The sequence below is a fragment of the Mobula birostris genome, chromosome 16, assembly GCF_030028105.1.
Source record: "Mobula birostris isolate sMobBir1 chromosome 16, sMobBir1.hap1, whole genome shotgun sequence".
Lineage (NCBI taxonomy): Eukaryota > Metazoa > Chordata > Chondrichthyes > Myliobatiformes > Myliobatidae > Mobula > Mobula birostris.
Window position 1 is genome coordinate 61,213,772 of NC_092385.1, and position 12,079 is coordinate 61,225,850.

The following is a 12,079-nucleotide window of genomic DNA, read 5'->3' on the forward strand; positions in this document are numbered from 1 at the left end:
ATGAAGGGTTTCAGCCTGAAATGTCAATTCTTCCTCTCCATGGATACTAACTGACCTCCAGTATTTTGTGTGTGTGTGTGTGTGTGTGTGTGTGTGTGAGTGAGAATACACACCTCCACCACTATGCTCTATTTTCTATGGCCAAGACAATCTTGATCCCAGTACCAAATCACTGAGGATTCCATGTGATTTAATCTTCTGGATGAACCTGCCTTGAGGGAGCCTTGTCATTAGTAAAGTAAATGTGGACAACATCTAATACCCTACCTTCACCAACCATCTCTGTTACCTCCTGAAAAAAATTCAGTCAAGTTGGTAAGACATGACATTCCCTGTACAAAGCCATGCTGTACTTAATAAGTCTATGTTTTTTGACATGTGAGTAATTCCTGTCCCTGAGAATCTTCTTCAACCACTGAGGTAAGGTTCATTAGCATATCCCGATTCCCTGGTTTGTCCCTATTGCCCTTCTTAAATAAAGGACTGTTCAATGTCCTTCCCCTTGCTACATTAAATTACTCATTTAATACCTCACTCATCTCCTCTAGTTCCAGGCTTAAATTCCCACTTTTGTTATGACTAGTGCTACCCCCTTCAAATCTACTCTCATTTTTAAGGTATGCATAAAATGCAGTGGGATTCTCCTGAATCCAATTCACCAAGGACATTTCATAACCCCTTTTGAATTCTCCTGATCCCCTGTTTAATTCCTTTCCTGCTTGCTTTACATTATTCAAAGTCCATATCTGTTTTCAGCTTCCTTAACCTTGCATTTGCTTCCTTTCCCTTTTGTAAAAGAAAATTGAAATGAAGAAAAGGTGTTCTAAATATATACCTGGATCTTCCCTCTCTCCTGAGATATCATTCCCTTCTGCAATTGAAACAGACAACAAGAACAAAATTAAAGGAGAGTAATTGGGAATCAAGTCACAATGTGATTGAAATTCTCCACAAATACATGCTGAATATTCCTAAACATGTATGTCTATGTTGTGAGGTGATTGAATGACACTGTTCTCCCCTGCCCACAATCACTGGTTCCCAGGTACTGTGATTCAAGAAGCTGCAACTTGATATCTTCACTCACTTTCCATTGCACTGAATCATTCATGAAGGGTGGGTAGCTGGAACATGAAGAAATTACACAGTGTGAGATTTGAAACATGAACATGTAAAAACCAGGGATAGGCTCTAAGAGATAAAATATATTTTGTATGGAAATACGGAATAGTTAGTCTTTGCACATAAAACTGGTCATTGTCTCTGTTTCTGTGGAATGAGATGTCAATTCATTCCATGGCTCATGAACCAGCATGGATAACTTTACTCACGACAACACTGAACTGATTCCACAATCAATCACTTCCAATGACTCTACAACTCTTGTTCTCAGTAATATTTATTTATTTACTATTTGGGTTTTTTTGTATTTGCACTGTGTGTCTTCTTTTGCACACTGCTAATTTGTCAGTCCTTGTGTGTAGTTTGTTATTGTTCTACTGTGACATACATGTACTTTGATAATACATTTACATAGAACTTTGAATTTTGATCTTTTTTAAAAGTTTGTTATATCTTAGTGAGAGTGTATCTGTGCCTATATATGGAGCAATTGTAGGCGTGGCTGTAATAATCCATTAAATATCTGTAATGTGCTAATGTGAGAAAATGGATTAGTGTAGATGGGTAAAATAAATGGGATGGTGGGCTGAAGTACATATCTGTGCTAAATGATTATATATAGTCATTCAGCACACACACACAAAATAATAGTGTCTTTAATGTAGGACACTCTCAATGTTTGTAATATGAAGCAACATAAAACCAAGGAAGGCACTACAGACATGTGGTGTGAACTGATAAATCATGCCATCCTACGAAACAAAAGAAAGTTAACAGCATTTTCTCACATCCAAGTGCTTAACATTGTGCAGCTGGAAATCTTTCCCTTTTTATTCCCTATGTTCCCTATTGCTTGAACAGAAGTAAGTAAAGCCTTTCCTGGTCTCTGGTCTGACTACCATGCCACCATTGGCCATTGATTTCTGTGTGTATAGAATTTAGAATATATAAAACATACAGCACAGGAACAGGCCAATTCAGCCCCACAATGTTGTGCCAAACTAGTTAAAAAACAAATCAAAAACACCCAAACACTAATCCCTGCTACATACACAATGCCCATGTGCCTCTATCTTCTCCATCTTCCTTATATCCATGTGTCTATCCAAACATCTCTTAAAAGTCTCTAATGTATTTGCCTCTACCACCATACAAGGCAGCAGATTCCAGACGTCCATCACTCTATAAGTAAAAAACTTACCCCTCACATCCCCCTTGAATGTTACCCCCCAACCCCACCTTCAATGCATGTCCTCCGGTATTAGGCATTTCAACCCTGGGAAACAGATCTTTCCTGAGAGTTAGAGTAGGAAGTGGTTTAATTTCTATTACTGCAACTGCCCCTGAAAAACACCCTCAATATTGACATTAATTTGCAGAATTATAATGGGGTTAAAGCTGGAGGACAACTTGCAAATATTATGATTTTGTTGGTGTGAATACAGAAAATTAATTGTCTTGTTTAGATCTGCTTGAGGTGACAGAACTGATAAAATAGATTGAAGGAAGCCATTTTCTTAGGTGAGACATCAAAGCTGTTCATTTGGTGATAGCAGGCACACAGAGTTATGAAATTCTGGAGCATTCCCCCACCAACTTATTTTGCATAAAGAGGCAACCGAGAGTTTTGAAGCTCTTACTGTTGCAAAATAGGTTACAAAGCCAGGTTATGTAAAACAAATTGACATGATCTAATGGAATTTGTCCAAGGTACGGAATGACCTGTCCTGTTCCTTTCTCTATCGTTATTCCTTTGTCACTCTCACTGTCCATCTCTTCACTTTTCTCTTTCTCAGCAGATAGGTTTGTGTGTGTGTGTGTGTGTGTATTCATATATATCTCTGTAAATGACTCACGCACACTATCTAAATTTCTTTGGCTTGCTAGATAATCCCATCACCCCTTCCCAGCCATGCCCACATCCCCTGGTTCTCTCTATCTGTTCCTCAACTTTGTTCCTTCTGCAATCAGAAATGTGGTTTTTAGATCGAAGTTTAGAATTCTGTTCATTGGGTATGTAGTTCACTACAGGAAGAAAGTTGCTGCCTGGTAGATTAAATTATTGTGAATGGCATTTTTTCTAAAATGTAAATGTATAATTGTGGACAACACAAGGTTATAGCTGCCTCATCTGTATCGTAAACATATGTGAATGACATTCAGCTTTTAAGTAGCAATAGTTAGTATCATACTGCAAGTACTGATGGCACAGTAATCCCACTGCACTTTGGGATCCAAAGTGTAACACCAAGGTCCATGACTGTCCCCATCAGGATTTCGACAGTAGTTTTTCTCGAGACCAGCATTAGGATGTGTCTGAGGAGTGACTCTGTGGGGGGAAAAGTTAGAGGACTCATTACACTTTACATTTGCTTCAATTTGAGTCATACATAGCTACCATAGGACTACCATTTCCAGTAGTATACAGTACCCTTGATACTGCACAAACAACAGCGATGTACAAATTAACACAAATTTGAGATTAACACAAATCCCCCAACAATATAGAGCAATGCAAAGCACACAAATTGGAGTAACCTATAGGTACCGAAATCATTGCTAATTCCAAACATACTGTATACCAGTTCCAGAAATATCTGTATAAACTTAACAACATACTGTACTGTATATGCACACGTTTCAGTCACATACACAGGCACTAATGTGAATGCAAATTCCAAATACCCAGAGATGAAAATCCCAATAATATACAGTAAAAACTTAATTGTTCATCACTTTACCCAGTATGCTCCAGCAAATCTCACGTCTGAATATCTTTCATTTATCCCAGTACTGTACAACAACAAATAACATTAATTTCCCAATATTATAATAATCTGCCTATATTACACAACACTCCAAGATTAAAGTTATTCTCCATCACACAGCCACTCTGATGTTAACAGGTATTAGTTCCAGAAACATATCGCAAACCTGTATTTGTGATATAAAGATATCACAAATAAACGGATGCATTGGTCATGATCTTTCAAGAATCACCTGATTCTGGCATGGTTCCGGAGGACTGGAAGATTGCAAATGTCACTCCACTTTTTAAAAATGGATGAAGACAAAAGAGAGGAAATTATAGGCCAGTTAGCCTAACCTCAGTGATTGGGAGTGTTGGAGTCTATTTCGGCGTACTTGGAGACTAAGTCAAAGTCAGCATGGTTTCTGTAAAGGGAAATCTTGCCTAACAAATCTATTATTAGAGTTCTTTGAGGAAGTAACAAGCAGGCTGGACAAAGAGGAGGCAGTAATGTCATTTACTTCGATTTTCTGAAGCATTTCTTAAAGTGCCTCACATAAGGCTGCTTAACAAGATAAAATCCTACGACGTTACAGAAAAGACACAGGCATGGATAAAGGAATGGCTGACAGGCAGGAGGCAGCAAGTGGGAATAAAAGGGGCCTTTTCTGGTTGCCTGCCAGTGACGAGTGGTGTTCCTCAGGGGTCAGTATTGGGACTGCTACTTTTTACATTGTTTGTCAATGATTTAGATAGTGGAATTGATGGCTTTGTGGCAAAGTTTGCGGATCATATGAAGATAGATGGAAGGGTAGGTAATGCTGAGGAAGCAATGCAATTGCAGCAGGACTTAGACAAGTTGGAAGAATGGGCAAAAAAGAGGCAGATGGAATATAGTTTTGGGAAATGTATGAGAATGTGTGTTGGTAAAAGGAACAATAGTGCAGACTATTATCTAAATGAGGAGAAGGTTCAAATATCAGAGGTGCAGAGGGACTTAGGAGTCCTCGTGCAAGACTCCCAGAAGATAAATTCACAGGATGAGTCTGTGGTAAAGAAGGCAAATGCAACGTTGGCATTTATTTCAAGGAGATAATGCTGAAGCTTTATAAGACACTAATCAGGCCGCACTTGTCTGGGCCCCTTATCTCGGAAGGGATGCATCGTCATTGGAGAGAGTCCAGAAGAGGTTCACGAGGATGATTCTGGGAATGAAGGGATTAACATACGAGGAGCGTTTGGCAGCTTTGGGCCTGTACTCACTGGAATTTAGAATAGTGCATGGGGATCTCATTCAAACCTACCAAATGTTGAAAGAACTAGATAGGGTGGATGAAAAGAGGATGTTTCCTTTGGTGGGGGTATCCAGAACTAGAGGGCATAGCCTCAAAATTGAGAGGTGACCTTTTAGAACAGAAGTAAGGAAAAATTATTTTAGCCAAAGTGTGGTGAATCTGTGGAATGCTCTACCACAGACTGCGGTGGAGGCCAAGTCTGTGTGTATATTTAAAGCAGAAGTTGATAGATTCCTGATTGGTCAGGGTATCAAGGAATATGGTGAGAGGGCAGGTGTATGGGTTGAATGGGATCTGCGATCAACCATGATGAAATGGCGGAGCGAACTCAATGGTCTGAGTGGCCTAATTATGCTCCTATGTTCTTTTTTATGCACAAATCAAACACGATCATTTAAAATGTCACATACAACCAGTCACTTATCACTACCCATACAATCATCACAGTCAATATATACAGACCTGAAATTGCTTCAAACTCTTGGACTTTACAGTTATCCTGAGGTTAACATTGTTCATATTTATGAATATATGGGAATGTGAAATTAAAAATAATTTTTTAGTACAGGTTGAGCACCTGCCGTATCTGAAGTGCTTGGGGCCGAGAGTGTTTCAGATTTCAGTGTTTTGGGGATTTTGGAATATTTGCATCTATATACGAGATACCTTGGGGATGGGACCCAACTCTAAACACAAAATTCATTTACATTACATATATAATTTATACATATACCCTGAAGGTAGTTTATATAATACTTTTAATAATTTTGTGCATGAAAAAGTAATGTGTACATTGAACCATCAGAAAGGTACGCTATTACCACCTCATCCACCCAAGCGGGCAGTCAGTGGTTGTTTAACATCGCTATCATTCCCGAATTTGAAGTTATGTGCTACCCGTAAGCAGTCTTTGTCTTATACTTGTTCATCGCACATACGTACTTCATAGCAAAAATTATAACATAACATTAACATACTGAAAATATAATGTGTGCAGGATAACCAAAACAACACAGCAGCACTGGGAGAATACCTGAATCAGCTGCTCAACAACAAACGAGGGCAGGCATTCAGTCTCTACCTATAATGCTGTGTTTTATTAAAAGGTTACAGTAATTATTTGTATTTATTTGTATTATTTGTATTTTACTTTCTTAAGGCTTTATAAAAAACAAAAGATTGAATTTAATTACAGGTAACTGTAATGAAAACTGAAATCTCCTGTAGGAGCTTTCTTATCAACGGTAGACAGTATCTTTTTGGGACAATAACACAAGAAGAACAACATCTTGTCAGCACTGTAGACTTGTTCTAGTGTTAGATTATCATCAGTGATGAGTTTGGCAAACTCATCACTGAATTTATCAACTGATACATGATCAGCCGACATTTTTACTTCAAAATTTTCTAAATCTTTAAAAATTTAATGCCGTGCCCTTTCTTAAATTTCTACAACCAGCCTGGTGAATATTCACAATTACCTTCAATTTTCAGTTCATTGTGATAGATCTTTGCTTGTTTCATGATCAGCATTCCATTAAGCAGCATATGTTCCCTCTGACACTGGTAAATCCACTCTTTCAATACACGATCAACATCTTCATGTTTCACTTTATGCAGTGTTTTTCTATTTTTCATTAACTTCTGTTCATTACTTTCAGCATATAATTTTAATAGTCTGTCCTTCTGTTTCTTCATGTCATAGGTTGTGGTTGTTCCAACACCATATTCCACTTACACTTACACTGCTGTCAAGTTTTTCCAACAAGTTGACTTTCTGTGATAAATATAATCATTTGCTCTTTTTTTCCCACTGTTACCCATAGGCCTTATTGACATTTTCAACAATATCTTCATAGCACAGACCAGAGAATGAGTGTAAAACACTGTGAGTAATGCGCAAAGGTCTGGCTATGATGACTGCTGAAAACAAATTGGTGCCAACAGGCTCCACTCAGGGTATGTGAGGTCACTTGCCAGGGTCTGTGGTGCACAGAGACCTGCACATCACCTAGGAACCTTCCCAGTGCCTAGTGGAATTTTGTGTTTGTGGCGTCAGGTCAGCAGTCAAAAAAAGTTTGGATTTCGGAGGTTTTGGATTTTGGATTTTCAGATAAGGGGTGCATAACCTGTAGTTCTTGACAATGATAGTAAATTCAATGATGTATGGAGAAGGGTATTTAACACTGATCATAGTAATAAACAGATTCCTCGAGATTAACACTAATCCACATGATAGACAACTCACGCTGACACTGAGAACATTTTGCTATAGGGATTAATATTATTGTCGTATCCCCATATATCATAGATTTGATGTTAGTTTCAAGACCTGTGATGTTCAAGACCAGCGATCCAGATTCCTACAGAATTCCAGATACAAAGAACAAAAGGCCAATGTGAGACCGAAAATGCAATTTCAGTGTACGATAGCTGTGGCAGAGTTTGCATATTATTATTTCCTATAAGACAAAACCTAGCAGCATAAGTGGCAGTGGCATTTCATTCCCCAATGAGCTCGTTGCCTGTTATACACATTTTGAAAGGGAAAAATAAGACTATGCCTTTGCAAATCTCCACGGCATCTGGTGACCCTATGATCACTGTCTCAGAGGACAATGTCAGAACATCATTTGAGAGGGTGAACCCTCAAAAGGTGTCAGGCCCGGGTGGTGTACCTGGCAAGATATTGAAAGTCTGTATCAACTAATCGGCTGGAGAGTTCAAGGTCATTTTCAACCTCTCACAGCACAGTTAGAAGTTCCCACTTGCTACAAAAGGGCAACAACAACCTTGCACTGAACATCAGCAAGCTCAAGTAACTAATTGCGGACTTCAGGAAGGGAAAGTTGCGAGAACACACCAGAGGGGCAGCTGTGGAAAGGAAGAACAGTTTCAAGTTCCTGAGCATCAACATCTCTGAGGATCTGTCCTTGACCCAACACATTGATGCGAAAGTGAAGAAGGCACACAAGTGACTGTACTTCATCAGTAGGTTGAGGAGATTTTGTATGTCACTAAAAACTCCTGCAAATTTCTACAGAAGTACAGCGAAGAGAATTCTGACCGGCTGCATCACAACCTGGTGCGGAGGCTCCAATGCGCATGATGGCAAGAGCTTGCAGAGGGTTGTAGACTCAGCCAGTTCTGTCACAGGCACGACCCTCCCCACCATTGAGAATATTCTCAAGAAGACAGTATCCATCATTAAAGACTCACCATCTGGGCATGTCCTCTGGTGTCACCACTGAATGTACTAACAGGGAGGAGGTACACTCACACTCATCTTTTTAAGAACAGCTTCTTCCCCTTCACCAACAAATTTCTGAATAGTCTATGAACCCATGAACATTACCTTGTTATTCGTCCGTTGCACTATATTTATTTTGTAATTCGTAGCAATTTTTAATTCTTGCACTGTACTGCTGCCATAAAGCAACAAATTTCATAACATAAACTTGATTTCTTATTCTGAAGTCATATCCTATAATTCCAAAGACATAAATAAATCCAAGATTAAGACTAATTCCCTGATACTTCAGTCTGAAAACGCCAGAAATCATCCAATAAAGCACAGCTAAAATTAACACAACTCATATTAAAATGCAGTCATGTTGAGATTACCATTAATGCAGGCAATAAATCATCTCAAAGTTTACACTAATTCAAGTGATGTTAATACTAATCGCAGCAATATAGCTCTGTGAATAATGATAATGTCAGTCCTATTCAGCATTGAGATTAACGGACACACCAGGAATATATGCAGATCCTATTAAACATCAATATAGAAAGATACAGATGCCTTTACGTTAACACTAAACTGCAGAAGTGGTTGCTATTTGCACTGAGTTGGAGGGATGGCTGCACTTTACATCTGGCCCTCAGTTTTACAATAGCAACCTCTTTCATTTGAATGATTAAGGCAACCTTCATTAAAAAGTTAAAGAAAGCATTCTGTACTTCTTTATCAAATAATTAGCATTAAGGAAATTGAATGCATTTCAAAATAAATGTTTATTTTACATTTTCTGCAAAAATGATGATATGATTTAATTATATTTCCCCTGATTCTAAATGTTAGTGAAGGTCTTTAAACAACACATTGTAAGGATGCAGTCCATGGCTATGGGCTCAGTTTTCAGAGTAATGCATACAAAATGTAAAATATAAATTTATTTTGAAAGTGACAAAGGTTTCAGGCCAAGACCCTTCCTCAGGATTCACTGCTTAGGCCCACACACCACTGTGGCTCACTCTAGCTCACAGTATGGATCTGGAATCAAGGCCCTTTACTGGGAGGAGCACAACTACAAAAGGTGAGTATGTTATTGGGGGTGCTGTAGGAGGACCTGGGTCAAGAACAACCAGTCCATTACAGCTCTGATACCTTATAATAATGCTAATACTAACTCTAATTACCTAATATAATATCTAGTGCTTGGTATACTAACGTCATATCCAGATACCCTAAGAATAACAACAGCTCGAATAATGTACATCTTTTTAGTTATTAACATACATTTGAGTAGTATTAGATTCTCTAAAATTAACAATTATCATAGCACTTACAGACATCCTGATAGAAAAAATCACCAGTATATAGAAACCCTACAATAAGCATTCATCTCAGTAATACATCTGGATCTATGGAAGTTGCAGCAAGGCAAGGGTTAAGGTATTGTCAGGCAGGAATAATTTACAGATAGTGTACAGTCAACGCAGACTAGGAGGGGCTTTGAATTTACAGATCGTGTACAGTCAATGCAGGAACAATTTACAGATAGTGTACAGTCAATGCAGACTAGGAGGGGCTTTGAATTTACAGATAGTGTGCAGTCAATGCAGACTAGGAGGGGCTTTGAATTTACAGATAGTGTGCAGTCAACGCAGATTAGGAGGGGCTTTGAATTTACAGATAGTGTGCAGTCAATGCAGACTAGGAGGGGCTTTGAACTTACAGATAGTGTGCAGTCAATGCAGGCTCGGAGGGGCTTTGAACTTACAGATAGTGTGCAGTCAACGCAGACTAGGAGGGGCTTTGAACTTACAGATAGTGTGCAGTCAACGCAGACTAGGAGGGGCTTTGAATTTACAGATCGTGTACAGTCAATGCAAGCGAGGAGGGGCTTGAATTTACAGATAGTGTGCAGTCAATGCAGGCTCGGAGGGGCTTTGAATTTACAGATAGTGTGCAGTCAATGCAGACTAGGAAGGGCTTTGAATTTACAGATAGTGTGCAGTCAACGCAGACTCAGAGGGGCTTTGAATTTACAGATAGTGCGCAGTCAATGCAGGCTCGGAGGGGCTTTGAAGAGCATAGTTTCCCTTTGCACAGCATGGGTCTGGAGCACTTGGCATACCAAGACAAGATAAGAATGCAAACAAAGGATTCTAGGGTGACATTTTCTATTAGTTAGTTATATTACTAACTCTAAGTGTTATTGGCCTTTAACATAAAGGATATTAACACCTGTATTATTAGACCATAAGATATAGGAGCAGAAGTAGGCCATTCGGCCCATTGAGTCTGCTCTGCCATTCAATCATGGGCTGATCCAATTCTTCCAGTCATCCTCACTCTCCTGCCTTCTCCCCTGTAGTGCGATTGATGTGTGATTGATTATTGATCATGCAAATAAGGGTTTTGAAAATCCACAAGGTTTCCAATTAGTCAGTATCTATATCCAACTAGTCAATTCTGTATAAAAATGGCATTACTTTGTTCACGCTTGTTCAAAGTATAATTGAAACAAGTGCAAATTGTCAGAGTCCAGTTAATCAGCAACGACAGATACAGAAGTTAACTTTAATTCCTGCAATTTATAGATACTAATATCAGCCTCAGAAACACAGTGACCTGGCTGAACAAATCTATACTTCTCAATGATACCTATTCTCTATTTCCTGCTGCTGGCTCTCAGTCTCACAAAGCAAAATGAAGGCAACATACCGTGGGATGTGAGGTCTATTTGAGGTCCACCTTTGACATGAAATCCCCTTTCTTGTTTTATTGACTAATCCTCGATAGGTTGTCCCATTTCCATTATAGCAGTCTGTGAAGTGACAAGGCTCTGTATTAACCACTTTATCTTGCTTGTACATAGGAACATACGGAGATTGATTGTGTGAATGCAGTTCCTGATAAAGAATCTGCACTAACTTTAAAAAAGATACTAAGTCAGTATATAAAGATTCAGAATGTTCTCAGTAAATGTGCAAAGATTTCCCCTTGACTCTGTTAGGTCTTCATTCTCTACCTTCCAATATATCTTCAAAGATTAATGGGCAAACAACTTTGTAATATTCCCAGCTTTTTCAGATGCCTCTGCTAATGCAGCAGCAGTGAGACAGCACCTGCCCCTTCAAGAAAGTACAGAAGAGAATGAGGGACTCAACTCAAAATCATTTGCTAATTGTCTCTGCTAAAAAAATGAAATGGGGACATTAAGGAAGGAGTGAATTGCCTACAAAGGCCCACTAATAATGCAAGAATATTCTCACAATAAATGACCACAAATGTTTCACTGCTGTTGGCGTGTTGTTCATCTTACCTTCAGGTTCAATATCATCCTCACAGCGTTTGATCTGCAGACAAAATGCCGTCCTGACTCTAGGATCAGTTGTGAAACACCATGGGGCTTCTGACCCATCAGGATTCCGACAGTAATTCTCCTGTAGCCCTCTGTAACAACAGGTGGGATATACTAGGACAGAACTTTCCCATAATAGAATCAGAGGAAATTTACTGTGCAAAAAGAGGCATTCAAACCATTGTATCCATGCCAGTTGCAAAAGAACAACCAAGCCCAAACACACCTCCCATTACGTTGTCTGCACCCCGCAGATCACAACTTTACAAGTTCACATCCAAGCTTAAATGTATTGAGAGCTTTTCTCCAGCCATCCTTTC

The 12,079-nt window shown here is 39.0% G+C and overlaps 1 protein-coding gene across 1 annotated transcript in view; it reads right to left on the reverse strand.

Moving 5' to 3' along the window:
* The window catches only part of mst1 (macrophage stimulating 1), a 91,275-nt gene that overhangs the window by 22,621 nt on the left and 56,575 nt on the right, over nt 1-12,079 (reverse strand). Inside the window, exons 9-12 of the mRNA XM_072280138.1 lie at nt 11,721-11,851; nt 11,120-11,222; nt 3,315-3,451; nt 836-871 (exon numbers count right to left, since the gene is read on the reverse strand). Coding sequence (XP_072136239.1) covers nt 836-871; nt 3,315-3,451; nt 11,120-11,222; nt 11,721-11,851 — 407 coding nt within the window. The remainder of the gene's footprint in view (nt 1-835; nt 872-3,314; nt 3,452-11,119; nt 11,223-11,720; nt 11,852-12,079) is intronic.